This window comes from Marmota marmota, unplaced genomic scaffold (assembly GCF_001458135.2).
Source record: "Marmota marmota marmota unplaced genomic scaffold, marMar, whole genome shotgun sequence".
In the NCBI taxonomy this organism is placed as follows: domain Eukaryota; kingdom Metazoa; phylum Chordata; class Mammalia; order Rodentia; family Sciuridae; genus Marmota; species Marmota marmota.
The window spans coordinates 5,426,353-5,454,017 of NW_026000020.1; the positions used below are offsets into that span (position 1 = coordinate 5,426,353).

General features: G+C 38.8%; 1 protein-coding gene across 1 annotated transcript in view; it reads left to right on the forward strand.

The window, feature by feature from the left end:
- Mgat4a (alpha-1,3-mannosyl-glycoprotein 4-beta-N-acetylglucosaminyltransferase A) overlaps positions 1–27,665 on the forward strand; it is a 100,544-nt gene that overhangs the window by 24,911 nt on the left and 47,968 nt on the right. Inside the window, exons 3-4 of the mRNA XM_048810402.1 lie at positions 16,981–17,148; positions 19,268–19,408. Of these exons, the coding sequence (XP_048666359.1) occupies positions 16,981–17,148; positions 19,268–19,408 (309 nt within the window). The remainder of the gene's footprint in view (positions 1–16,980; positions 17,149–19,267; positions 19,409–27,665) is intronic.

The window sequence follows — 27,665 nt, forward strand, 5'->3', positions numbered from 1 at the left end:
TTTTTTTTTTTTTTTTTTTTTTTTTTTTTGCGTTAACCAGAACTTCCAGTACGGTATTAAATAGGAGAGGAGATTGGCTTGCCTTGTTCTGATCTTAGTGGAAAAGCGTCTAATTTCTTATCAACAAGAGTAATAACTGGGGCTGGGATTGTGGCTCAGTGGTAGAGCACTCACCTAGCACGGGGGGGACCCGGGTTCAATCCTCAGCACCACATAAAAATAAAGGCATTGTGTTGTGTCCATCTACACCTAAAAAAAAAAAAAAGAAAAAAAATTTAAAAAAGAGTAATAACTGTCATTTGTAGATATTCTTTATCAAGTTAAGGAGCTGCCTCTATTCCTATATTATGGCAAGCCATTACTTTCTTCATATTTTATTTGTACTGTTTTTCTCTCTTCTCTGGATACACTTGACATCATACACTGTGAGGGGTTCTGTTCAGTTTTCTTTGTTCTTTCATTCCTTTCTGTTCTTTGGATTGGATACTTTGTATTAATCTAACTTCCAGGTCATTGACTCTCCCGCTCTTCTGACATCTGAAATCTGCAGTTGAGCATCTCTGCCAGAATTTCCATTTTGTTTTACATTTGCTGTCTCTTTATTTTCCTTGTTCTTTGAGTCAGTTTGATCACACTCTTCTTGTTTCCATGTTCTTTAAACATGGTTTTATTTGGTTCTTCTAACATATTTATAGTAGCTGTTTTGAAGTCGTCTTTTGCTAACTATGGCATCTGGGAACACGAAGAGACTGTTTCTATTGATTGCTGCTTATCTCCCCCGAGTAGAGATCACAGTTCTTTTTTCTCAGTCTACCTTGTAAAGTTTTGTTGACTACTCTGTATTTTAGGTAATACGTTGCTGTGGCACTGGGTTTCTTCTTTGTGCCCCTGAAGAATGTGGTGGTGGTGGTTTTGTTAGCTCATTATTTAGAACTGGAATGAGCTAAATCACCAAAGTCTGTCTCATCTACAGTGTTCGATTTATCTCTGCCCTTTGGTTTTGATTTGTTTTTGTTGTGAAGCTTGGTTTCCTAGAGGGGCTGCCCTGGTGCCTGCACAGCAAGTTCAAGGTCAGCCTGGACAACTTTGTGAGACCTTGTGTCAAAAAGGAGGCCAGGTGGAGGTTGGAGAGAAACCCTAGAAGCCTGGAAGGCTCTGTTCTCTGCAGATGGAGATGTGTGCTGGGCCACAGCCCCACTCCGGACTGTTTCACATCTGCCCCACCTTGAATTTCCTTTGGCTTCCTCTGTTCTCTGTGCGGGATTTATGTGGCCAGGTCTGGGTGGGTCTGCTGTGAATGCATGTATCCTGCTGTCCACCTGGTATTTCAAGAGCTCTGTGAGCTCCTGACAACTGTTTTACTTCCTGGAAATGCCTGCTAAGTGTCTGGCTGGTGTGCCAGCCCCTTGCTGGCCTCAAATAGAGCAGTAGCCCCAAATAGAACACTAGCCTCAGGCTAGCAGAGCGCTGGCCCTTCTTTGCACTTGCCTCTGAGATTGCCACTTGGACTGGCAACACCCCTAAGTCAGATGAGTCCCCTCTGGCAGCATAGTGAAGCTGCTGATTTTTCAAGTCCTGCCCCACCCTGCTGACCTTCTGAAGTGACCACAGATGGGGAGGGATGAGGGCAGTCCTGGCAAGACAGTCAGACTTTGTGCTGTTCTTACCAGAAGTTCAGTAGTTTTTATGAATAAATAATTTCAGTCTGTTGAATGCCCTTGGTTGATTTTCAGAGTACCAGAATGTTTGGTTTTGGACTTTCTTGTCAAGCTTTATAGTTGCCTTTTGGGGAGAGGTTTTGTGGGCCTCCTCTCTTATGCCAGAAGTTAGAAGTCCCCTGGGCAGTTTTCAAATGTCGTGTACCCCCCCCCCCCCCCGCAGTGATTCTGGTATTCAGCCAGTCAGTTACACCTAGAATTCCCCAAGCTGTAAATTGTGACATGGCAAAACTTTTGCCATGTGGACTTAAAAAAAACAAGTCACTACTGTCAGTGGTATTATTAAATAAGGGCCTAATTTTAAGACAATACCTAAAGAGGGGCTAGCAGATAGACCTCACCTTTGCCAAGTTGGCCAGAAATCTTTCTTGTTTATGTATTAAAGTTGACAGTTGAAGAGTCCTTGAACTTGGACTCATGTGCAGTTTAGTTGGCTAGCTTCCATTCCCTAAAACAGTCTCCTAATCTAATTTTTCCAGGTTGGAAAGCTTCTTAAGCATGTGCTTTGCTCAGAGGTTGTCTGGAATCTAGGCTTCATGTATTCTTAACTCTGAAAGGAAATTATTCATGGCTGACATATTAGAAGAGACTAAATTGAGAACATTGGGTTATTACAGAACATTAGCTAACTAATTTTTTTTGGTGCTACTTTAGAAAGACTGCCAATCAGATTTTGGAGATTGTCTGATGAAATATGTGGATAAAGGTGTATTGTACTCTTAACCAGTAGTGGGTAAGCATAGCATAAAAAAGAGACAGTTGATCAGTCTTTCCTAATAGATCTAAAGTGCATGGAAGTGTTAAAGTGCTAATGAACTGAAACTGAATCTCATAGCCAAATCAATGTGATTTTTTTTTTTTTTCAGTACTGGGGATTAAACCCAGAGCCTCAAACCTGGCTCATTTTGGGTATTTTGTTTTTCATTTTTCTGGACTAACAGTCCTCAAAGTATATCTTGCTGGATGTGGTGACACACACCTGTAAGCCCAGCTACTTGGGTGGCTGAGGCAGAAGGATCGAAAGTTCAAGGTCAGCCTGGACAACTTTGTGAGACCCTGTCTCAAAAAATAAAAAGGGCTAGGGATGTGGCCCCTGGGTTCAAGCCCCAGAACCAAAAAAAAAACAGAAGCACACAACCCGCTTCAAGCACACCCCAAAACATGACAAAGCACAAAACAAGGTAAAAGGACCTGTGGGGCTCTCTGGACTCTTCTAGGAGGTTTATAAAGTCAAGACTATTTTCATAATAATACTAAGATGTTATTTGGTTATTTGCCTTTTTCAATCTTATAAAAAATAGCAGAAGCAGATATGAGAATTCAACTCTTTCCTATTAAGCCACACATTAAAAAGAGTTGAGCAAGTGTTACTTTTTTCACTGATTTTTTTTTTTAGAAAATAGTTTTCACACCGTGCTACTTATGTAATTGATTTTAAAATGATTTTTTATTTAAATAAATATTTTGCAAGTCTGTTGATATTTCTAACATGATAAATGTTGATAAATATAATTCACATAAACAAAAGGACTTTGGGGTCCACTAATTTAGAAGGGTGTAAAGGGAATCTGAGTCCAAAAGTGTGAGAACTGTTATCTCCTTTAGAGAATAAGACACCAGGCTGTGCATATTGTATGCTACTTCTTGCTTACCTTGTCACAAATGTTTTTCCCATGTCCTGAGTTTTAGCAGTTCCATAATATTCCATTATATAATTATCATAATTAACTTACCTTTATAAATAATGCTGTGATTGGTTTCATGAACATTTTTGATGAATTTTTAATGACTCTCAAAATGTAAGGTGATTTGCCTCAGCTGACCCCTTGCTACCATTTGCTTGGCCTACTGCAAGGCAATATGAGAACATTCAGTGGGAAGCAAAGAAGAAATACTAAAATATGATTACTGCTATACAGAAAAGAGTTAGCATGCAGATCAGAGACTGCTTGTCATCAGAAATACCTGCCTGCAAGGTTGGCCATTGGCTGGTATCTGGGAACTTGGCTGTTTGCTAACACTGATGTGAAACTTGCTGTATGTGATCTGACCGGCTCCTTGTGCCTGTACTATTCCTGCAAGCTGTGTGGTTTATCTGAGCCACTGCTTGCTTTCTTGGAGTCTGGAATTTTGGTATGTGTTAAGTAAAGGTATTTAATATCTGGGTCCAGTTGACCTATTTTATTCTTACAAGTAATTTTACAAATAATAAATAGGATAAAGAGGTAGTGACAAACAACTTTACTATAAATTGTAATTTATAAGAACTTAAACATCACAAAGCCAAAATTTTATTGCACGTATTTCTAGTTTAGTCAAAACTGAAATGGACAGTGTCTTTTGACTAGAGCAAACTGCTTATTAACTGTCATGTGGGAACCTGGAACACATCCTATTTGTACATTCTAATTCCACATTTCAGCTGCTACATCTCTAATAGGTTCTGGTACATCTAATAGCTCACCATTACTTTTAGTTCTTCTGCACTTGTGTCTCCAAAACACAAAACATTAATTTTTTTTTTTTTTTTGGTACCAGGGATTGAACTCAGGGGCACTTGGCCCCTGAGCCACATCCCCAGCCCTATTTTGTATTTTATTTAGAGAAAGGGTCTCACTGAGTTGCTTAACGCCTTGCCATTGCTGAGGCTAACTTTGAACTCACAATCCTCCTGCCTCAGCCTCCTGAGCCGCTGGGATTACAGGCGTGAACCACCGTACCCAGCCAAAACATTAGTTTTGTTTAGGCTTACAGTTTGTCTGCCCCTGAGCCTACCCAGTAAATCTTGTTGTGGATGAAAGAATACCATTGCAAGTCCCTCTAGCCACACAAGATGTTCTGGGTCCTTATGATACACAGTGTGATGAGGCCCTTCTAGTTGATGGATGATGAAAATATCATATTTTCTTTTCCCCTTAAATATTATTATTAGTTCATTGATTCTTTTTTGTTTGGCTTCCCCACCACCTCGTTATTTGAAAAGAATTACAGAATTATAGGAAGCTGCAGGGTAGTACAGAAAGATCCTGCAACCTTCTCCCATTTCCCCCTGATGGCTACTTCTTGTGATAAGTTAGGTGCAATGTACAGCCTCAAAATCAGGAAACCAACATGGGTGTTACTGGTGTGGATGGTGCTACGCCATTTTTTTCACATGTGTAGATCTTTGTAACCAGCACCAGACAACCATTACTACACCACAGCCATTTCCCCTCTGCTCCTTTGTCACAGTCACACCCCACCTGCCACCCCTAACTCCAGGTAACCACTGATCTGTTGTTGTCCACAGCTATGATTTTGTCATATTGGAAATGTCTTATTGATGGAACCCTATAGTGTGTGAGAGATGGACATTTTTCACTCAGCATGGTGCCCTTGAGGTCCATCCACACTGTTGGAGTTTTCACTAATTTGTTCTTTTCTGTTGCTGAGTAGGATTCCATTGTATGTGTATCATCCTTTTAGATGGTGTCTATGGTGTATAATTGGATCATATATGTAAGTATTCTTTCCTTTAGACAGCATCTTGCTACATTGTATTGGCTGGCCTTGAACTCCTGGGATCCAGGGACTCTCCTGTCTCAGCTTCCTGAATAATTGGGACCATAGGTGTGCACCACCACACCCAGCTGTGGCATGTCTTTATATCAGCTCTAACTTTCTCTCTCTTAATTGTTGTAGACCATTTGTTTCTTGTGATTAGTGATATTGTAGATTTAATTAATCTACAATTTTTTTTTTTACCCATTGTGCTCTGTTTTTTCTTTTTCCTGACACTTTGAAAGTTATTTGAACATTTAAAAAATTCCATTTTGAGCTGTGGGGGTGGTGCATGCCTGAAATCCCAATGACTTGAGAGGCAGAGACTGGAGGATTGCAAGTTCAAGGACAGCCTGGGCAGCTTAGTGAGACCCTGTCTCTAAAAATGTATGAATGATTGACGAATGGACAAATGGATAAGTGGACTGGGGATGTAGCTCAATGGTAGAGTGCTCCTGGGTTTGATCCCAGTACCTCACGCATGCTCACACAGATTCCACTTAATTTATCTGTAGGGTTTTTGAGTATATCCTCTGTTGAGATATATTACTAGTGTGTGTGTGTATAATAGTCTACTGGGGTCAACATTTATTAAAGTGAAGTACAGAAGCCTGTCCTTTAAAAGCCTCCTCTTCTTCCCTTATTTTGTGATATAATTGTTTGAAGTATTTCTTCTACACTGAGAACCACACCAGACAATGGTATACTTTTTTGCTTCAACCATCAAATATAATTTGGAAAACTCTAGAGGAAAAGGACATTTCTGTGATCTTTTTTTTTTTCCTTCCTCTTTCAGTTCTTTCTTCCATTTTGATGTTCTGAGATTCTTCCTTTTGTCATTCCTTTTCTGTTTAAGGACTTTTTTAGTCATTTGTTTTGGATAGGTTTGCTGATGACAGGTTTCCTCCTTATGAGGACTTCTTGATTTTTCCTTTTGTTCCTTAAGGATAATTTTGCCATATATGGAATTTGAGGGTTTTTTTCTTTAATACTTGAAAAGTATTGTGTCACTTCCTTTGGTTTCCATGGTTTCTGATGAGAAATCTGCTGTCATTCAATTTATTTTTTTTTTCTGGGTAGGTAATGTGTCATTTCTGTTGGATTGCTTTCAAAATTTTCTCTTTGCACCTAGTTTTTTTTTTTGAAGTTCAATTATGGCATTTCTTGGCATGGGTTTGAGTTTTTCCTGTTTGGGGTTTGCTTGGCTTCTTGAACCTTTATGTGGGTTAATGTCTTTTGTCCATTTTGGGAAATATTGGCCATCATTTCTTCCAATATTTTCTCTACCCTGCCCTCTTTCTCCTTTCATTCTGGGATGCTGATGGTGGGAATGTTAGGTCTCAGACCATTTTATATTTCTAAAGATCCCTGAGGCCCTGTTACTTTCCTCCCTCAACCTATTTTCTATTCTCTAGATTAATTCCCATTGTCTTCCTTCAGGTTCATTAATTCTTTCCTCTGTCCTATCTGTTCTTGGGCCTGTCCATTAAGGGGTGTTTGTTTCAGTGTAGTTTCTGTTCTAAAATGTTCATTTGTTTCTTTGTGTCTTTTCTTTCTTTGCCTGGTGTTTCTAGTTTTTAGATACTTACCTGTTGAAGCATTTTTATGATAGCTGCTTTAAGATTCTTATAGAGGGTCTGGAGATCTAGTTCAGTGGCAGAGCGTTTGCCTAGCATGTGCAAGGCTGAGTTTGGTCCTTGGCCCTTAAAACAAAAAAAGATTCTTACTAGATGATTTCAACATCTGAGTTGTCCTGATGTTGGTATCTGTTTATATTTTTTTTTCTCATTTGAGTTGAGGTTTTCCTGTTTTTAGTCTTATAAGTGATTTTTAGTTTTATTCAAGGCATTTGGGGTCTTATAAAACTGAATATTATTTAGCTTATCTGTCTTAGCAGGTCTTTTCTGTCACCATTCTAGGTGGCTAATGTGGGGAGGCATGACCACTGCATTACTGCTAGGTGAGGATGGGATGGACATTTAGGATTCTCGCATGGCTTCCCTTGATACACAGCAGGGAGGGATCCCTGTCACTCCTGTGCAGGGCAAGAGGTCAATTCCTGCATGGTCCCTGCTGACATTGTGCTGGCTGGGACAGAGAGCGGTGCCCTGATACTGCTTCCCATGCAGGCTCCTCTGACACCTCATGGTGCCAGAGAGTAGTGAAAGCCCCAGCTCCTCACTCAGACTTTTCTGATACCTCCTAGGAAGTGTGTGTGTATGTGTGTGTGTGTTGGGGGCGCTGTTACCTGGCAAGGGTGGGGATCTAGGCTCCCTTCTTGGCCATTGCTAGTGGGGTGGAGATAGGTCCAGGGCTGCTGCTTCATGGTGTGTGGCTGGTATAGAGCAGTAGTCATCTAGAAGTTTTCTGTCTTGCTCGATTGCCCCTTCCTGAGTTCTTCAGCTGCAGAGATCAGGCTTTTCTGGTGCTTCTTCATGTGTGTCTGTTGGTTCCAGGCTGCTGGTGTCTCTAGCACCTTGTCTGGGATCTGTAAGGCAAAAAGAAACTCGGGGAAGTGAATGCTGTGTTTTTTTTCTCTGCGTCCCAAGAACTCAACTCTTTTCCCTTCTGCCTTCTGCCTTTGTCTTTTTATTTTGGTTTACTATGTAACATCTGGGTTTTTATTTTACTTAGCAAAAAGAATAGAGAGGTGTGGAAATAGAAGTCTGGATCTTGAACAAAATTCTTCTAGGATATTGTCTTCTGAGGACTCATTGTCTAAGATGTGCTTTTAAAAGTTAATTTCACCAACGTGACTAGAGACTACAGTGATAGTACCTGCCTTTCTGCATTCATCTTCTGATTTGTCCAAAAAACTTGTGAAATGTCTTCCTCTGTTACTTTCCTTCTCTTTGCCACCATGGGTATAAAAAGGGAAAATCCTAAAATCTCAGTTGTTTTCAGTGAAGATCACAAAAGACTACAAAGTTACAAAGTTCTTTTACAACATCTTTCTAGGTAAGTGTATCAATCTTGCATTTTATTTCATTAGCATGATTAGGAATAATCGGTTATGAAATAATTATTAGGACAGTGAAATTCCAAAAAATTTTAAAATAGAGGGAAAAAAGCATTATTGAGATCCCATAATATATCTATATTAGTTACCTGTTGGTGCATAATAAATTAGCACAACTCTAGTGACTTAAAAATGACATGTTGGGCTGGGGTTGTGGCTCAGCAGTAGAGCGCTCACCTTGCACGTGCGAGGCCCTGGGTTCAATCCTCAGCACCACATAAAAATAAACAAGTGAAATAAAGGTATTGTGTCCAACTACAATTAAAAAATATATTTTTTAAAAAATGACATGTACCTATGACCTCATAGTTTCCATGGGCTAGGAATCTAGGCATGGCTTGCCTAGGTCCTCTGCTGAAGAATTCATGTCCAAACTCATCCAGATTGTTGGTTGAATCCATCTTCTTGTCACAGTAGGACTGAGAACCCAGCTTTTTGTTGGCTCTTGGCTGGAAGGAGCTCTGAGCCCTCTGTCACATGGGCCTTCCAGTACAGCTGTTTGCTTCTTGAAGGTACTTTGGGTGAGAATCTCTATCTAGGGAGATGTCTGCTGGCAAGACAGAGTCCCATATAATGAAACCATCCCAGAGGTAGCATCCACCCCCTTTGCTACATTCTGTCAGAGGAGCTAGCTGTAGCTCCTGGGCACTGAGGGCGGGGTTCATGCTGGGCTGTGAGACTGAAGGGATGAGGATCACTGGGTCACCTTAGAATCTGTTTGTTGGAGTATCTTAGATTTATAAAACAGTCTCATGGACTCAAAGGTACTTGAAAGATAAACTGAGTTTTACTCTTTAAAAAGAAAAACATGTTCTCTTTATTCTTTGGAAGACCTCTAAGAAAGACTAAAACTCATGAACCTTAAAAATAGAAGATTTCAAAATAGAAGATTTCAAAATAGAACCTGAAGAGCTAAGTGTGGGTGCAGTAGAGACTGATGGCACACTGGGGTCACCAAGGAGTGGGAATAGGGAGCTGTCTTGATACCTGTGTCCTCACCTGGACACATTAACGTGGCCATGCTTGCCTCTTGCATGTGAAGAGCCAGCCGAGCCGGGGACCGGGCTGCAGCCCAGTGTTCTCACTCCCCTCTGTGGACCCGTGTTTACTTTTCTTTTTCAGTCTGGGGCATCTTCAGGCTCACAAGGTCCCTTTCCTAAGACAGCAGTATCCGTTGTATTCCCCTGTTGAAGTGGAGGCCATCGGCCTCAAAGCGCTAGTTGGTATTAGAGGTGGTGTCCAGGAGAATTGGGGTCTGGAGGGGGGCAGCCAAGTGGACTGTTTCAATCACCCAGTTGGAAAAGAGCATCCTCAGCCATTTGAAACAAAACAGGAGACAGGATATTATGGGAGCATGCAGGCGGGGAGTAGAAATAAAAAGAAAGAGGTGAGAGAAGCGAAGTTTGTGGTCAAAAAAGAAAAGTCCAGAAAAGAAACACGGGAGGAGGATTTGAAAATGATATTGCAGAAGGATATTGGAAGGGAAGCGTGGAAATGAAAGAACAGTAACACAAGGTGAGGAGAGGGAAGAACATGAACTGAGTCCTAGGTGTGTAACCGGATCCAGGTGGAAGGCAGGAGGAGCAGCAGTGCTGTGAGGAGGTCCTTCCCCGGTGGAGGGCTGGCCAGTCCTAGGGCTTTGCTTTTGACACCCGGATGGCTCCAACAGAAAGTGAGGGCTGTCTCGATGACTTCTTCACAGGAAAACGTATGGCATTAGATCCTCAGAGTACAAGATGTGTTTTATTTTCCTTGGAGAATATAACAACACTTGCTGAAACAATGGCTGCCAGCAAATTTAAGTGCTTAAGAAAAAGGATTTATGACCATCCGATAATGTTTATTCCAAGCCCCTAAGGTTGTTGAATAAGATCATTGTCAGTATTTTTAAAAGTACTGTTTTGAACATACAGCCAAGTATACGTAAATGTGTGTTATCGAAGTTACACAACTTGTCCCCCACTCCACCCTCGTTTCACTATGATATTGAAATTTGGGACTTTATGATAAGATTACTGAAAAGAGCCGTCCCCCTTCTCCAGGGAAATCAAAGAAAATGACTGCATTCAGATTAAGAACGTCTTTCTGAGGAAGTGCATCTTGCAGGCATGTGCAGCATTGTCTGACTGGTCTTGAGGTGTTGGGCTTCATAAGGTCACTGGATGGATTTCAACTTATTGAACATGTATCTGGAAGAATTACACTGTTAATTATTAGATTACTTGGGGGATAACTCAGAAATAGGGGCTGTGTTCCAGAAAACTTTTCAATGTTAGCATTCACTAATTAGGATCTTATTTTGCAAGTACAATGAAACCTCATGGAAGGGAACAGATGAATTATACTCGGTGTTTTAATTTAAGTAAAGTATATGGTTCTGTTTAGCTCAGCCCCATTTTCCCTTTTGAGCTTAAAAGGGTCTTTTCAGAATCCATGCTTATGCGGTGTATCCTGCCTGGTATACTCTTAGAAATAGGGCATGACGTTGACAAGTCCACGTAACTCTTAGAGAGACCTTTGAAATGTGTGTCCACGGATGCTTTGAGACCATTTCTTCCCCAAATATAATCTTGTAAATTATGGTCCTAGTGGTTTTAATGCCTACTCCCTCACCCTGCCTCTGGGATCTCTTAACACGTGGGCCAGAGGGAAGGATAAAACGGAGGAGCTGGGAGAGGGCAAGCGTGAATTTCTAGGCCACTTCAGAGTGACTCCAGGATAGTATTGGCACCTCTGAGCTTCCCAGCGGGGTGGGGAGGGGGGTGTGCTTGGGCACGTCAGCATCACCAGGAGCCAATTTGACACTCTCAGGCCCCACCTCTCACCTCCTCAACTGGTTTCCTGGAGGTAGATTCCAGAATTCAGTGCCTCATCCAGCCCGTCCAGGTGGCTTGCATGTGAGAGGCATGTGAGGCATTGCTCTGTGGTTGTTATATTGCACTCCATTTGTGTACGATGAATTGAAATACATTCTGCTCTCCTGTACAACTAAGTAGAACAAATAAAAAATTCAAAGAGCCAAAATTTGGTTCCAGTTCCATTCTGTTAGCATCGCCAGTTCAAGTTCTGTTCTTGTTTTTCCTTTTTTTTTTTTTAATATTTATTTTTTTTTTAGTTTTCGGCGGACACAACATCTTTGTATGTGGTGTTGAGGATCGAACCCGGGCCGCACGCATGCCAGGCGAGCACGCTACCGCTTGAGCCACATCCCCAGCCCTATCAAGTTCTGTTCTTTTGGCCCATTTCATTCGGACCTGCGGACCTGCGTTCTCTCTCTCTGGCCTTTCCAGGCTTTAGTCCTCCTTAACACCTCCTGAATCTGTTTCTTTTATTATTATTATTTTTTCTTTGTTTTAGAGGTTTCCAAGTAGGAAATTGCCCACCATTTCATCCAGGCTCTCTTTTCTATTTTAAATTGGTTGTATAAGAATGATGAATATGAAAATTTTTTAAAGAGTGAAATAAAATGTTTTCCAAAGGCAGTTTCTTTCTGAAAAGTAAAGCCTGTTAAATTTTGGAATCTTATTACTGAAGGAGTTTCTCAATCCTATTTTTTAAAAAAACTTTCTCTGTGTGAAGGAGTTCTGTGCAATATTAAAGGGACAGAGGGATGAACCAGATGACTTATCAACATTCTTTGCAGTATAAGAATTTTATTGTTTAATAAACCCTAAAATTTTAAGAATTAAAAGTGGATTTAATTTTTGGTAATTTTTATGATGGTGCATAGACTCCAGTAGTGTTCCTGTATCTTGCTGCTAAGGTACTGCTTGAAAAAGTACTTGTTAATAGTGTTTGTTAATTATTCATCTGTACCGTTGACCAGTTTTTAAAATTGAGTCTAAGGCTATTAATTAAATGTTTTTTTCCTGGGTGTTTTCCCCTAGCTTATAACTCTGTGATGAACATCTTTGTCTATCAATTGATCACATTTCTGGTAGCCCTTAAGTTATTTTTATTAGATTATGACTTTCTAAAAAACAGGATCTATGCTTTGATGACTGTTGATTTTCAAATNAACTACACTGAAACAAACACCCCTTAATGGACAGGCCCAAGAACAGATAGGACAGAGGAAAGAATTAATGAACCTGAAGGAAGACAATGGGAATTAATCTAGAGAATAGAAAATAGGTTGAGGGAGGAAAGTAACAGGGCCTCAGGGATCTTTAGAAATATCAACAGACTTGCAAAATATTTATTTTTTTTTTAGTTTTCGGCGGACACAACATCTTTGTATGTGGTGTTGAGGATCGAACCCGGGCCGCACGCATGCCAGGCGAGCACGCTACCGCTTGAGCCACATCCCCAGCCCTATCAAGTTCTGTTCTTTTGGCCCATTTCATTCGGACCTGCGGACCTGCGTTCTCTCTCTCTGGCCTTTCCAGGCTTTAGTCCTCCTTAACACCTCCTGAATCTGTTTCTTTTATTATTATTATTTTTTCTTTGTTTTAGAGGTTTCCAAGTAGGAAATTGCCCACCATTTCATCCAGGCTCTCTTTTCTATTTTAAATTGGTTGTATAAGAATGATGAATATGAAAATTTTTTAAAGAGTGAAATAAAATGTTTTCCAAAGGCAGTTTCTTTCTGAAAAGTAAAGCCTGTTAAATTTTGGAATCTTATTACTGAAGGAGTTTCTCAATCCTATTTTTTAAAAAAACTTTCTCTGTGTGAAGGAGTTCTGTGCAATATTAAAGGGACAGAGGGATGAACCAGATGACTTATCAACATTCTTTGCAGTATAAGAATTTTATTGTTTAATAAACCCTAAAATTTTAAGAATTAAAAGTGGATTTAATTTTTGGTAATTTTTATGATGGTGCATAGACTCCAGTAGTGTTCCTGTATCTTGCTGCTAAGGTACTGCTTGAAAAAGTACTTGTTAATAGTGTTTGTTAATTATTCATCTGTACCGTTGACCAGTTTTTAAAATTGAGTCTAAGGCTATTAATTAAACTGTTGAACCATATAAAATTGCATGTTTGCCCCTATTTTGGAATGTTTGTATTTTTCAAAACCTTAGGTTCACAAAACATGATTTTTACTTTGGTCATCTGATTTAAATTTTCTACTATTAAAAGCATTCCAAGCCAGGCGTGATGGCACACATCTATAAGGCCAACTACTCAGGAGGCTGAGGCAGGAGGATCTCAGGACTGAGGGCAACTTAGTGAGGCCCTGTCTCCAGATACAAATGAAAAGGGTTGGGTAGGGCTCAGTGGTAGAGCACCACTGGATTCAATTCTGCAGTCCAGCAAGCAAAACAAAACATTGCATTTATACTAAAGAAGAAACAATAAGCAGAACCTAGTAAGAGGTTAGCAAGAGTCTCTTAGTTTCTTGCCATGTCCCCCTACGTAAACCAATTGAGATTATTCAAAGAAAAGCAAATATAGGAATCTATATTTAATGTTGAAAATAGGGACTTGTCAAACATATTAATTTGGAGCGATTTTTGTCTATTAAAATTTGAACTAAACTCAAGAACTGTGTAGTATTATGGGAAAGATGAGTGGAGAAAATTCTAAGAAATGTCTAGAAATTTCTAGAAAGCTGAGTTGGCTCACTAGATGGAGTATGAACATGCCCTGATTTTGTGGAATACTCTCTGAATATAGAAGAATGGAGTAGAAACAAAAAATGGAGTTTTCTCATAGCTGTAGACTTTGAGCTAAGAACAGCATCTGGACCAGCAAGCTCATGGCCTGGTCCCATGGTCCATGGATCGCTTGGGTTCATGGGCCCAAGGTATCTTCTCTCAAATAATCTACCCAAAGAGGGTCCAGTTCTGCTCCACGCAGGGGAGTTTTTGGAATTAGGGTAGAGATCTTTCTCTACAAATTGGTTTTTCTTCCCACTTGGTGAAACTGGCCTCTCTCTCAGGCTGATTTCAAAATATCAAGAAAATGTGTCCAGATAGAGATTGTCCTCAGACCTGCATCCCTCCCTGTCACCCCAGAGCTGCTCAAAGACCTAATCATTCTGACACCCAGTTCTTCTGCTTGCTTTGAAAACTTCATTAAAATAGAAGAAGGAATGACAAGTTTAAGGATAGTACAAATAACTTCTCTGTATGTTTCACCTGTTGTCTCTGTTACTTTTCTCTCTGTAAAGAGATTTTTTTTTCCAGAATTCTTTGAAAGTGAATTGCTGAAATCATGTTTCTTTTCACCCCTAAACACGCCGGTGTTTATTGCTATTACTTTAGTGTTAAGAACAAGGACATTCTCTTACATTACTAGTACCTGTCAAATTCAGGAAATTTGATGTCCACAAGTATTTAGATTTCTCTGGTCTATAGTGTGTGCCTGTGTTTTCCCGACAGTCTCTTCATACATATTTTTCCTGGTCCAGGATCCAGTCCAGGACTGTGCTGTGCATTTCATTGTCTGTGTTCTCTTGGGCAGTTTCTTAACCTTTATCTTTGATGATGATGACAGTGTTTCAAGTGCAGGCGATGTTTTTGCTACGTCACACTTTGCTGTGTCTGTAGTATCTTAGAGATTAGATTCAGATTGTGCATTTTTGGCAGGACTGCCACATAATGAGCTGGGTTCCCTGTGCATCACTTCAGGGGTCATCTGACCTCTGTCCTGCTATTGCTGTAGTGAGTTTTGATCACTCCATTAAGATGACATCTTCCAGATTTCCCTATTGTTTAAAAAAAAAAAAGTTTTTCCTTTTATAAAATAGTGCTTTGCAGAGCATACTTGAGATGATCTATGTATTGTTTCCTCATGAGACTCACCTGCTGGTTATTCATCCCCTTTTCAATCTGGCCTGTGTCAGTTGTTGTGGTTGCAAAATGGAGATTTTCCACTGATCGCTGTTCCTTCTACACGTATTAGTTGCTTTCATACATTCAGAAACACTTTCCCCTCATCTGTTGATCTTTATTTCTTCAACGCTGGTATAGACTCAGGGATTCTTACTTAGTAGGTTACAATCTATTACCACCATCACTGTCCCCTGTCTGGCCAGTGGGGGCCTCTCAAGTCACCTCCTGTGCCCCGCCTTTTTTCTCTCTTCTTGGTACAGAGGTTTGAACTCAAGGGCACTCAACTACTAAGCCATGTCCCCAGCCCTATTTTGTATTTTATTTAGAAATAGGGTCTCACTGAGTTGCTTAGCGCCTTGCTTTTGCTGAGGCTGGCTTTGAACTCATGATCCTTCTGCCTCAGCCTCCCAAGCTGCTGGGATTACAGGTGTGAGCCATGGCACCCTGCATCTCCTGTGCCCTTTTTTTTTAATGTTTATTTTTCAGTTATAGGTGGACACAATGTCTTTATTTTACTTTATGTGGTGCTGAGGATCAAACCCAGTGCCTCACGCATGCTAGGTGAGGGCTGTACCTCTGAACCACAATCCCAGCCCTCTTGTGCCCTTTTGATGTGTCCTGTCATTTTTTCTTTTGTTACTTTCCTTCCTGCTGATGTAAGAATATTCTAGGTTTATCTTAATTAAAGTTATTTCTTCAAAGAATTCTACTTCTTTATATTGGCAAGTGGTGTTAGAGGCCAGTATCTAGGTACTGGTTAAGTCCCATGGGGAAACGTCTAATGCTGCTCATGCCAGAAAGGAATAGCATATGGGACAGCTTCTAAGACCAGTTTACAAACTAGGATTCAGTAAGTCTGTTTCTTCCTGAGTTTATCTGTGGATAAGGCAAAGATTATAATGTTAAATAGAAAACAGCCTTTCTAAGACATGTTTTGGTGTCACAGTAGTGACTTTGGTCTGTCTAGCTGATAGAGAAGTTGAAAACCTTTGTTCTGATTGCTCCTGATTTGAGGAAGGGGTAGAGCTACCATGCCCACACCTTAAACACTGTGCGTGCCACTGGTGATGGGAACGGTGGTCCTTTCCACCATCCTGTTGGCTCATGTGTCCAGTCCTGTCCTCACCTCTCCCTGCTGTGTGCTTTGTCCCTGGGTTCTCCTGTTCATGCTCACTGTTTATCCTCCTTACACACACTTTATTTCCCAGACAATTAAATTTATTTTTTTTAAAGGTTGATGTGGTTTTTTTTATACCTTTATTTTATTTATTTATTTTTATGTGCCTTGCACATGCTAGGCAAGCGCTCTACCACTGAGCCCCAGCCCCGACCAGCTATATTTTTTGATCTCTGATTCTCGCAAATTATTAAAATGAATGACTTTAAACTGGGTTCATTGTACATGTAGCTCATTGAGGTTTTTAGGAATGCGGAATTTGACCAAAGTCTGGCCTAGGGAAATCTTGGCAGGATAGGAAGTATGGAAAATAATGATTATGCTATAAATGCGCTATCTCCATTGTCTCATAGGTATTACCAGCTTTTAACTCATCTCTATCTGGTTGATACAAATGTGGTCGTTATAGTTGTTTGTACCTTTGAGAAGGTGTATTATACTTGGAGTGTTAATTTTAACGACTTTTATCTTTCTCCATCTTTAAATTTCTGAATTTTAAGTAGGGAGTGTTCACAATGTTACAAATAATAAAAGCACAAAATTAGTTCCCATGTTAGCTAGCAAGCCAGGGTTCTTTAATTCTTTAATTTTCTTTAGTTCTTTAATTTTCAGTTCTGTATCAGCGAGTAAATATTTTCTTCCCCCAAACTTGACTTTAATTGAAGTTTTGTTATTACAATTCTGTTTGGAATTTTTTGTTTAGAAGTATACTGATGACTTTTTAATTTTTTTTGCTTTTGCCTCTAGAAAAACTAATTGCTTATCAACGAGAATTTCTTGCTTTAAAAGAACGTCTTCGAATAGCTGAACATCGAATTTCCCAGCGCTCCTCTGAATTGAATAACATTGTCCAGCAGTTCCGGAGTGTAGGGGTCGAAACAAATGGAAGTAAGGATGCGTTGAATAAATTTTCAGGTACATATATATATATATTTTTCATATTATAAAAAGATTGTATTCTCAGATGTTCTGTAGGTATGTTTCAGAAGTTGAGGAGGGCCGTCTATCCACCAGCATTCATCACCCTTTCAGAGAGAGAAATCAGCACCCAAAACATTCTTATTCTGATAAAATAATTTGTATTAATTGCTAAGTTTGATTTTAAGAAAGTACTGTTAAGTTCAATATCAGTTGTATAAACTTCATTGAACATATTGCATCTTTGAAAACATTCAAATTTAACTTTTTGTTTTTACAAGTATACGTTGTGACTAATGTTTAGCCTGGTTTCTGGAGGAATCTTTGAGCTATTTGGAGCAGTTAGTGGTCTTAAATCTGAATTATAGCAAGGGAGATACATGCTTTTGTAACAGACACTTTTGGGAGTAGCTGACCGTTCTTCTCTGAGGACATGAGGCGGGGGAGATGAGCACAGTTGTCTTTGCTGTGTCCTGCTTTTGTTCTGATGATTAGACTGATGTGTGTTTATAACCAGTTGGCTCCAGATTTGTGTAGACTAACATACTTTCTCATTGAGCTTCTACTATTCTAAAAAGAACTGTGAGTTCCTTTCATCTTTAGATCTATCACCTTAACTTATTTTTAAAAATTTTATGTTCCTTGCTTCCCCTCCTTATGATGAATTTGTCAGTCACGGTAATGCTTAACATTATTGAATGGTATAGATGAAAAATAAACTTTTTATTTTCTTTATCTTTTTATGCATATTTTTCTTCTGAATTATTATTCTTGAGAGTACATTGTGAGCATTTTTACTAACATGAAATATACTTCAAAATGCTATTTTCAGTATGATCAAATACTATATATTTTTAGCTGATCAAATACCATAATATATTAAACATTTTCCTACAATTAATTAAATGTTTTTTTCCTGGGTGTTTTCCCCTAGCTTATAACTCTGTGATGAACATCTTTGTCTATCAATTGATCACATTTCTGGTAGCCCTTAAGTTATTTTTATTAGATTATGACTTTCTAAAAAACAGGATCTATGCTTTGATGACTGTTGATTTTCAAATACATTAGCACCATTCCTGGAATTGGATAGAAAACAACTGAATAGGGCTGGGGCTGTGGCTCAGCGGTAGGATGCTCGCCTCACACGTTCGAGACCCTGGGTTCAATCCTCAGCATCACATAAAAGTAAATAAGTGAAATAAAGGTGTTGTGTCCAACTACAACTAAAAAATAAATATTAAAAAAACCACTGAATATTTGTTGAGTACATAAAAGCTAAATTATTTTTTAAATTTATTTTTTAAATTTTAATTTATTATATATGACAGCAGAATGCATTACAATTCATATTACACATATAGAACACAATTTTTCTCTGGTTGTACACTAAAAGCTAAATTCTTTAAAGGGAAATTACTGAATAACAGGACAGAATGTTTCTGGGATTTTGATGCTGTTTTAATATTATTGTTTAATCCACTGATTTAATAGGTAGAGATGACATATTGTAGTTTGTAATTGTTTCTTTACCCATAAGACTAAACTTGAATTTCACATATTTGTATTGGCATTTCTTCTGTGAGTTTTTGGTTTTGTCTTATTTTTTTAATGGAGTTGAGGCTACAAGTCCTTCCTGCCAACTTCCTTGTTTAAAGGTTAACACTATACTTTAATGAAAATTTGAAAGTCTCGCATAATGGAAATAAGATTTTATTTTCAGAAAAAATACATAAAAATTTGATAAAGTGTTAATGTGTAACAAAGGTGGAAGTCATCTATCAGTGGTCAGGGTACTTGGCATTGTTACATTTTCCTAAGTCTATGGCACACTGAGTCTGTTCAGTGAGTCTGACTGAGTGCAGAGGTGGGTAATCGGCATCCCACCTGTCCTGGTCCTGTGCCTTGGCTTCATCCACCTATTCATCCATATCCTGACTCTTGTTGGGAAAGTGTCCTTTTCATTTTGAATGGAGACTCATCCATCCACCAAGCTATGAATTAGGAAAAACCTTTTTAGTTCTAATTCTCATAAATTTTTACTGCTGTTTTTATAAAATCAGCAACTTCTATAAGGTAAGATGTTCTGTGAATTAATAATACTTCTGTGTTTCAGGTAATACCCTAAAGCTACTAAAGGAGTTAACAAGCAAAAAATCCCTTCAAGTGCCAACTATTTATTATCATTTGCCTCATTTATTGCAAAATGAAGGAAGCCTTCAGCCTGCTGTGCAGATTGGCAATGGAAGAACAGGAGGTATGTTTATTTTCTTACTTCTTAGTCTGGTTGTCCCGCTGGTCTGAATTGTGACTTGGCATGTTATGTTGACCATGAGCAGTCTGGCAGGTCAAAGAAAAAAATTCTTTCTTTATCTGTGCACTTGGGGCTTACACTGGCCAGACGCCATGTTGAAAGAAGTTGGACCCTTTTCTTTGTAGATGAGAATAATATTGCAGAAAAAGATCAAGAGAAATCTAGTTCAGGCAGACAAATGTTTAAACCTTTGTAATTTTTCTGTTTTAAAAACTTGGGAGGTAGAGAGATGACTTTTCCTCTTGTCTTATTTCAACATTAATCGCTCTCATAGTGCTGCCAGGAAGGTGGTTCTTATGTGTGTCCTACTTTTTCTTACCAAGATGTCAGGGGCCAGTCCCTTTTATATAAACTTTCCATGGAATAATAGAAATACTTCAGTTGCTTCTTTTTATAATGTACTCAAAACATAATTTGTGATTTTTTTCTTACTTGGCAGGGCAACCAGAGCTGTTTGGACTACTTACTGCTTTCCTACTTTTATTCCTCCTTTTTGACATTGTTAACCTTTTCTTTGTAGTTTTAATTTATTTTTTAAAGAGATGGGGTCCCACTGTGTTGCGAAGCTGATCTTGAACTCTTGGGCTCCTGCCATCCTCCTGCCTTGGCCTCCTGCCATCCTCCTGCCTTGGCCTCCCAGGAAGCTGGGACTAAGGTGTGTCCTCTACACCCAGCTCTTTGTAGATTTTGGAGTGCAGATTTTGCTCCCTTACAAATCTTAAGTGACAAGATGATTACTTTATGAATATTGAAATTCATTTTTGTGTGAATGTTTTTTGAAAAACTGATTTAGTCCACTCTTGATATAGTAAGAATCTTAAGTATTTTCCTGTCTTTTCTTTTTTGGTCACATTTTTTTCTCATATTGTTTAGTCTGTTACCATAAGCATTTATATTCATCTTGATTTAATTTTATATCTTTCTGTTTTATTAATTGTTTAAAATAACACGTCATCTTCCTGAGGAGGTGTAAACTCTTAAAATACCATGTTCAGACTCACTCACTTTTTCATTTCTTTATTAATTCAAGAAATATTTATTGAGGCCAGGAATTCTGCAGGTGCCAGATATATAAATATGAACAAGACATGTAGGGTACTCTAAATTAATTTTTTAGAATATTGATTGTTCATTATTTTTTTGAAGCTGGTACTTACTGTACCTCTCCCTTCAACAGTTTCTTTTTGGACAAGATGCCTTAGCCAAAATTGTGGGTTCATTGGTTTAGACTGTATATTTTATTAGTAAGATAAATGAAAATGAAAATAGCAGTGTTTTTAAAGTCATTTAACTTTTCCAAAGTTTCTGACAGGTTCTTTTGTAGTAGCCTGTCCTTTATGAATGTGACGTTCACTTCCTTTTTGGAGGTACTTATTCCATTTTATTTGTTTATACATCTTTATTTCTTTACCATCTTAAATACAATAAAATCTTGTCAGCCAGCTTTCCAACAGCTAGTATTCTTTTTTTTTTTTTTTTTGGTATTGGAGATTGAACCCAGGGTGCTCAACCACTGAACTGCATGTCCAGTCCTTTTTAAAATTTTTATCTTGAGCTGATTGTAGTGGCCCATGCTAGTGGCTTGGGAGGCTGAGGCAGGAGGATGGTTAAGTTCAAAGCCAGCCTCAGCAACTTAGTGAGACAGGACTGGGGACTTGGCTCAGTACTTAAACACCCTGGGTTCAATCCCTGGTACCAAAAAAAAAAAAAAAAAAAAATTCTTGAGATAGGGTCTAGCTAAATTACTGAGACTGGCCTAAAACTTGTTGATCCTCCTGCCTCAGCCTCCTGAGTTGCTGGGATTTACAGGTGTGCACCATCATGGCTGGTTCAGCAGTTAACATTCTTATAAAGCTGACACTAATTTTGAAAGAAAAAGCATACAGCTTGGAATCGGGGGTGGGAATGTGCCCAGATTTACGTGAAAGGAATTTCCTTCCTAAATTCTTAGGCAGTGGTTCTTTTTTTTTTTTTAATTGATTTTATTTTTTAAAATACATGACAGCGGCATGAATTACAATTCTTATTACACATATAGAGCACAATTTTTCATTATTTCTGTCTGTATATAAAGTATGTTCACACCAATCTTTTAGAGGTTCCAGGAAAGCTATCAGCCTCTGCTTAGAAAAATGCATAGTGAAAAAACAATTTTGTATGTAATTTTTGAGATTTTTAGGTTCTAGGGTTTCATATCTAGGGACTTATATTAAAAACTTCAGTTTTTGAGATCAAATTAAAACTACTGCTCACTAAAAATTCTGTTCTTCAGTGGTTAGGCTGACAAACTTCCCTTAGCAGCAAAGCCTTCCCCTGGCTGCAGGGGGAGGGCAGTGCTTTGGGTTGCTATTGACCCCTAGGAGAGGGTCAGGGATTCTCGTGTCCAGGACAAATAACTACTCACCCACCTAGCACCACACTTACATCTTCCCACAAAGATTTGTAAAAGCAGGACACAAAAACCAGGTGTGGAAACTACAAATGGGTAGAAGGGCATCTTCTTCAACTGGGAGTCCTCCAAAATCTAAGATCAGCACCATGAGTGATTTAATACTAAAAAAAATTTAGTTTATAGAATGGAATATGACTTAAAAACAAAACACAATCAGTGTGCTTTTAGAGGGATGTGAATATAAAACTTACCCATAGAATAATAACTATTATAAAAGAAACAGAAATCTTTGTGTTTTTCATTTCAGTGATTTAAAATTTCCATCAGGAGGTTGATGAAGAGTAGATATATCTGAAGATAAAATTAGTGATCAGGAAGATTGAGCTGTTTGGTTCTTTTAGAAAGTCAAATAAGTACAGAAGAAAAAATTTTTGAGTTGAAGAAGCACCCAGGTCTTCATAATAAGGGCCTATTCAGTGAAGAGCAGGATGACTGACAAAAGACTCTTGTTAGGTTATCTACCAAATGGTGCTCCTGGTCAGGAGAGGACCACAGGTAATTCCTTTAAGTATTGGCTGAAGTTAAAGTCCATGAGCACCTCCATGTGCCAGGCACTCTGGTTTATAGAATTCAGCATGGTTCTTGTTTTTGTGGAGCTTTGGCATAGTACAGGATATGTGTGTTGGTCAAATAATCAGTTACACCCTTTAGTGTAACTAAAGTGTATCACCCTTTAGTGATGTAAAGGGTGCTTTGAGAATGTAGAAAAGGGGCATCTCCCCTGATGAAGAGGTTTAGGGAAGTCTCAAAAATACATTTGATCTGAGACTAGTAGAATATATAGTTAACAGGTAAAAGTGGGTATTTCCTGTTGCTGCTGTTAACGGACTACTACACAAACTCAGGGACTTAACACACATTTATAGTCTTACAGTTTTGGAGGGTAGAAATCCTAAATTTAAGGTGTCTGGGGGTGTGTTCCTTCAGAAACCGTGTGTGATCGATCATCCCTTCCCGTGCTGTTCTGGAGTGCACAGGCTGATGGCATTCCTTCATCTTTAAAGCAGAGTGTCTTCACATCTCTCCTTTTGATACCACCTCGCATCCTCTCCCTCGGACCCTTCTGCCTTCCTCTAGTACAACCTCTTTGGTTACCATGAGCACATTTGGTAATCTAGAATAATCCTGTTTCAAGATGCTTAATTTAGTCAAATGTACAAAGTCCCTTTTTCATGTAGGGTAACATATTCACAAGTTTCAGGAATTAGGACATGGACATCTTTGGGAGGCCATCTATTCTACCACAATGGGAAAAAAATGAGAAGTGCACCATAACACTTCCCTGTGACGGAAGGGAGCGTGGAATATCCTAGAAAATGAAAGAAGGCCACTGTAGTTAGTGCAGAGTGAGGGGAAGCACAGGACAATGTGCTGCTAGAGATAGGAGTTCAGGCCCCAAATCACAGGGCTTTTCAGACCCGTTACAGGAGTTTGGTTTTCATCTTAAGAGCAATGTGAAGCAACTAAAGAGTTTTAAGTAGAACTTGACAAGGATGACAAAAAGTCTTAAGACTTAAATCTTGCAAGGTCCCATTTCCTGCAATGGGAAGAATGAAAGTATGGGAAGGAGAGGAGATGTGGGTGACCAGGTAAGAGGCTGTTCTGGGGGTACTGGAGAAGGATGGCCTCAGATTAGGCAGTGGCCAGTGGTTGTAGAGAAGGAAAGAAGATGGGGTTAAGGGCTGTTTGGACTATATGGCAGCATTTAAGAGAAATCATAGCTATGGACTGGATTTGTGGACAAGCCTTAGGTTTCTGGATGGAGCAATGCATGCTGGGTGCATTCACAGAGATAGGAGACAGTAGCAAATGGTTTGCAGCGTTGGTTTGTAAGAGATGCATTAAATATGGATATGTCGAGTTTCAAGGGGAAAGGATATGAAGTGGAGAAGTCACGCAGGCAGGTGAACATTTAAATCTCAGACTCAGTGGAGAAATCTGAGTTAGGTTTAATTTTAAGGAGTTTTGTTTATGAATAAGTGGTTATTGAAGACATGGATATAAATGAGATCACCTATGGCCCAGGACTGAACCTTCAAAGTTCTCCAGCAGTTAATTTCCAGTGAAAGAAGAGGATAAAGCCAGGGAAGACAGAAAGTACAACTGAGCAGTAGAAGACAAAAAATTGTCATGGAATATAAAGGAAGAAATGGGGGAGTAAATGACTTAAGTCAAACCATAGGGGAAACATGATGGGCTAAAAATATTAAGTAGCAATGAATATTTAAAAAGGAATATAATTTAGTTCAAATAAAGATAGACTAATTGAAGATTGGAAATGCCAAATCAAGATTGTTCTGAAAATGTTCTCAATTTTAAAGGAAATAAATACTAGAATTTGAAAACTTCCCAAGAAAATGGAAGAAAAGTGACATAACAATTGATGTCTTTGTCACATAATAACAGCACAAGTGGGGGCCTCACCAACCTTATGACTGCATTTCAGAGTGTCTAGTATATGGTCAGTTTTCATGTGCACAATTATTATTTAAATTGGAAATATAGTCCAACCCTTTGGTTCTCTTTCTCTTGGGTTCCTTGATTCTTCTCTCTAAAAGGATGATCTGACTATATTCTTCACTTTGCTGACATATTTCCCCTGAACTCTAACCCGTTAGAATACACACATTTTCTAGATTGTAAGTGATAGAAGATGGTAATGGCAAACAAGAGCAGACTGGGTTATGCTGTGGTATCCAACAACCTCCAAATCTCAGTGGTTTACATAGCAAAGGTTTATTTAAATTTTTGCTGACAGTATATGTCCAGTGTGGTTGATAGGGTTTTGTGCACTCACTGATCACTCAGGGATCCAGGCTGATAGAGCCGTTGCCATCTTGAATATAACTGGCTACCCTGCCAAACAGAAAAGACATCCTGAAGGGTTTCAGACTACAGATACGGTGCTCAGACTGATGACTCTGAACTTTACTCCACCCCAGAAGACCAGGAAAATTGCCTTTATTCTTTACTTTCTTTCTTTCCTTTTTTTTTTTTTTTTTTGTGGTCACTTTTTGAATTATCACTAGCATGGTTTACTCTAATTCTGTAAGTGTGACCAAAATTAGTACTTTCATTTTCAGTGTTTTTTGGAGTCCTAAAACTAAAGAATTTAAATTTCAGCTCAAAAACAGAGTATATTTGGGGAAAATGGCTTAATCTCAAAAACATGCCATTTTAAGCTTAAATAAACCAAAATGTAAGCAAAAACATCCCTAGTCAGTAGGGAATAGACATTTTGCATTATTACTTTATTGTGTGCTCTGGATCAATGTATTTTGCTTTTTCCATAAAGTTTTTGAATTACTTATGAGTTGGCATTGCCTAGGAACACTTCATATCATAGTTGTTACACTCTTAATCTATATTTTAAATATTTAAAATATATTTTTTTTAGATTCTAAGGTTGAGTATATGGAAATTTGCTTCCAAGATAACTCATCCTATGTTTTGGCATCTCAAAGTAACATGATCAAGATAGAAATCTTAATTTGGAGCGCTCTTCCCCTCAAATGTGTTGTTCTGGGTAAAAGATCCCCTTTCCACTTACTGAAGTCATCCTGGATCCCACTTCTTCCTCTCTCTCCTGGTCCCCTGGTGAAGGTCTTCAGACTGCATCCTAAATTCATCTATCTGTTCATTTTCAACTCTTCAGACATCCTAATTCAAACCACCATTTTTTCCTTTAATTAGTGCAGTAACTTCCTAACTGATCTTCCCAAAATACTCTTAAAGTTATGCTTTTACTTTTCATAACATTTGGTAATCTCTAAAGATTACAAGTTGGGTAATGTCACTGCTCAGCTTACAACTTGATAATGGCTTTCTCTTTGTTCTAGGAATTAAGACTGAATTTGTTCCATGTGACCTGACCCTTAACTAATTCTCTGGATCTAGGCTTATTCTACTTTAGATATATTTTTGCTCCTGATGTTTCTTTACTATGTCAAAAGCACTGTGCCTTCCCTATTGTCCCTCTTCTGGAACGTTCTGCCTCATCATTAATTAACCAGCTCAGTTGAAAGCAGAGAGGCCTTTCATGACCACACTGTCTGTAGAGGCACCCCTCCATTCCTCACGCTGACATTATCACATTTGAGTTTGTGTAGCATGGATTATCCTCTAAGGTTATTATCTCTTTTCCCTCTTCAGCAGTGTAAGTTCTGTGAGGGCAGGGAGCTTATTTTTATATCATTCACTCAGATAATTTGTGCCACAGAACAGGTGCAGTCCCTTAACTCCTTTGTACTTAGTATTCTTACCTGCAAATCATGGTTGTAGACTAGTTGACCCATGTTCTTTAAGCTTCCTTCTAGTTTTAGGATTCTATGAATTCTAAGTATTTTGTAGCATCTCCAATTAATTGTTCCATAATTAAGACTAGATTATTTTTAACATCTGCAAAATACTTCTCTGTTGACTTATAGCACTCAGAATATTACGACTTTAAGATGTGAATTTTAAAAACTTACTTTGAAATGTAGTCACTTCTGTAGTAAATGTGTGTTCCGCAAATCACTGCAGCCTGCAAAGCTATGCAACAGAAAGAGAAGAATGGGATTAGGAAAACAGCACTCAAAACCAGGCAAACATAAAAAAGGTTAAAACCTAATGAAGATGGCAGCACAATTTTGTACATGTTAAGTGATTAAGTGATACATAACTAATATAATATGGAACTCTGCCTGAAAGGGACCTGCAGTTTGCTGCAGGCTATAGAGGGGTTGTAGCTTACAAGTTACCACAAACTGGTGGTGCAAGTTGCGTTATCTGAAATCTGAAGGAACGTGGAACCCCCGGTGTGGATGGGTATGGTTGACAGCATGTGAAGAACTGAGGCAGCTGGTAGAGGTTTGTGGTGTGTGCATTTTGGTACTTTTACAAAGTTTAGTTTCCTGAATTGGTTTAGCCTGGGTACGGTTTTTTTTTTTTTAGTACTGAGATTGAACCCAGACTGCTTAACCACTAAGCCAAATCCCCAGCCCTTTTTTGAGACAGGGTCTCACTAAGTTGCTTGGGGCCCTGCTAAGTTGCTGAGGCTAGCTTTGAACTTATAATCCTCCTGCCTCAGCCTCCCGAGCTGCTGGAGGCAGCAGGCATGCACCATGGTGCCCAGCCTGCATACAGTTGTCTATTATTCACCTATATGAGTGTCTCAGGAGAAGTTGCATATAAGCAAATGTGAAATTCATGCTATGCCCATGTTGATCCCTAATAAATTAATCATGTAGAAATAAATTTGCAATCAAAACAAGCAGTTTAGTAGAATCAACTATAATTTTAGACCTTAAAAATGTTGCACAGATTCCTGTAGCACCCAGCGTTTCCCTATCCCTCATCTACCCAGCATAACCATGACCATGGTATCATGATCAAACCAGGAAATTAACACCAATGCCACACTATTAGCTAACTTTGGGTCTTATTCAGATTTTGTAATTTTCATTGTTTTTCTTTTCTAAGGTCCAGTCAGGATTTTGTATTTCCTTAAATAGTCATGTTTTCTCAGTCTTTTCCAATCTGGGACAGTTCTTTGTTTTCCATGACCTTGATGCTTTAGAGGACTGGCTGCCTATCTTGTGGACTGACCCCACAATTTGGAATTGTCTGATATTTCTTTTTGGTCAGGTTGAGGTTATTCCTTTTGGCAAGAAAACCACAGAAGTGGTGCTGTTCCCTTCTCAGTGCATCATGGACTTGAAGTTGATATGTAAGACATTAATTTTTAAGGCATGTTTAGTGTTGCTG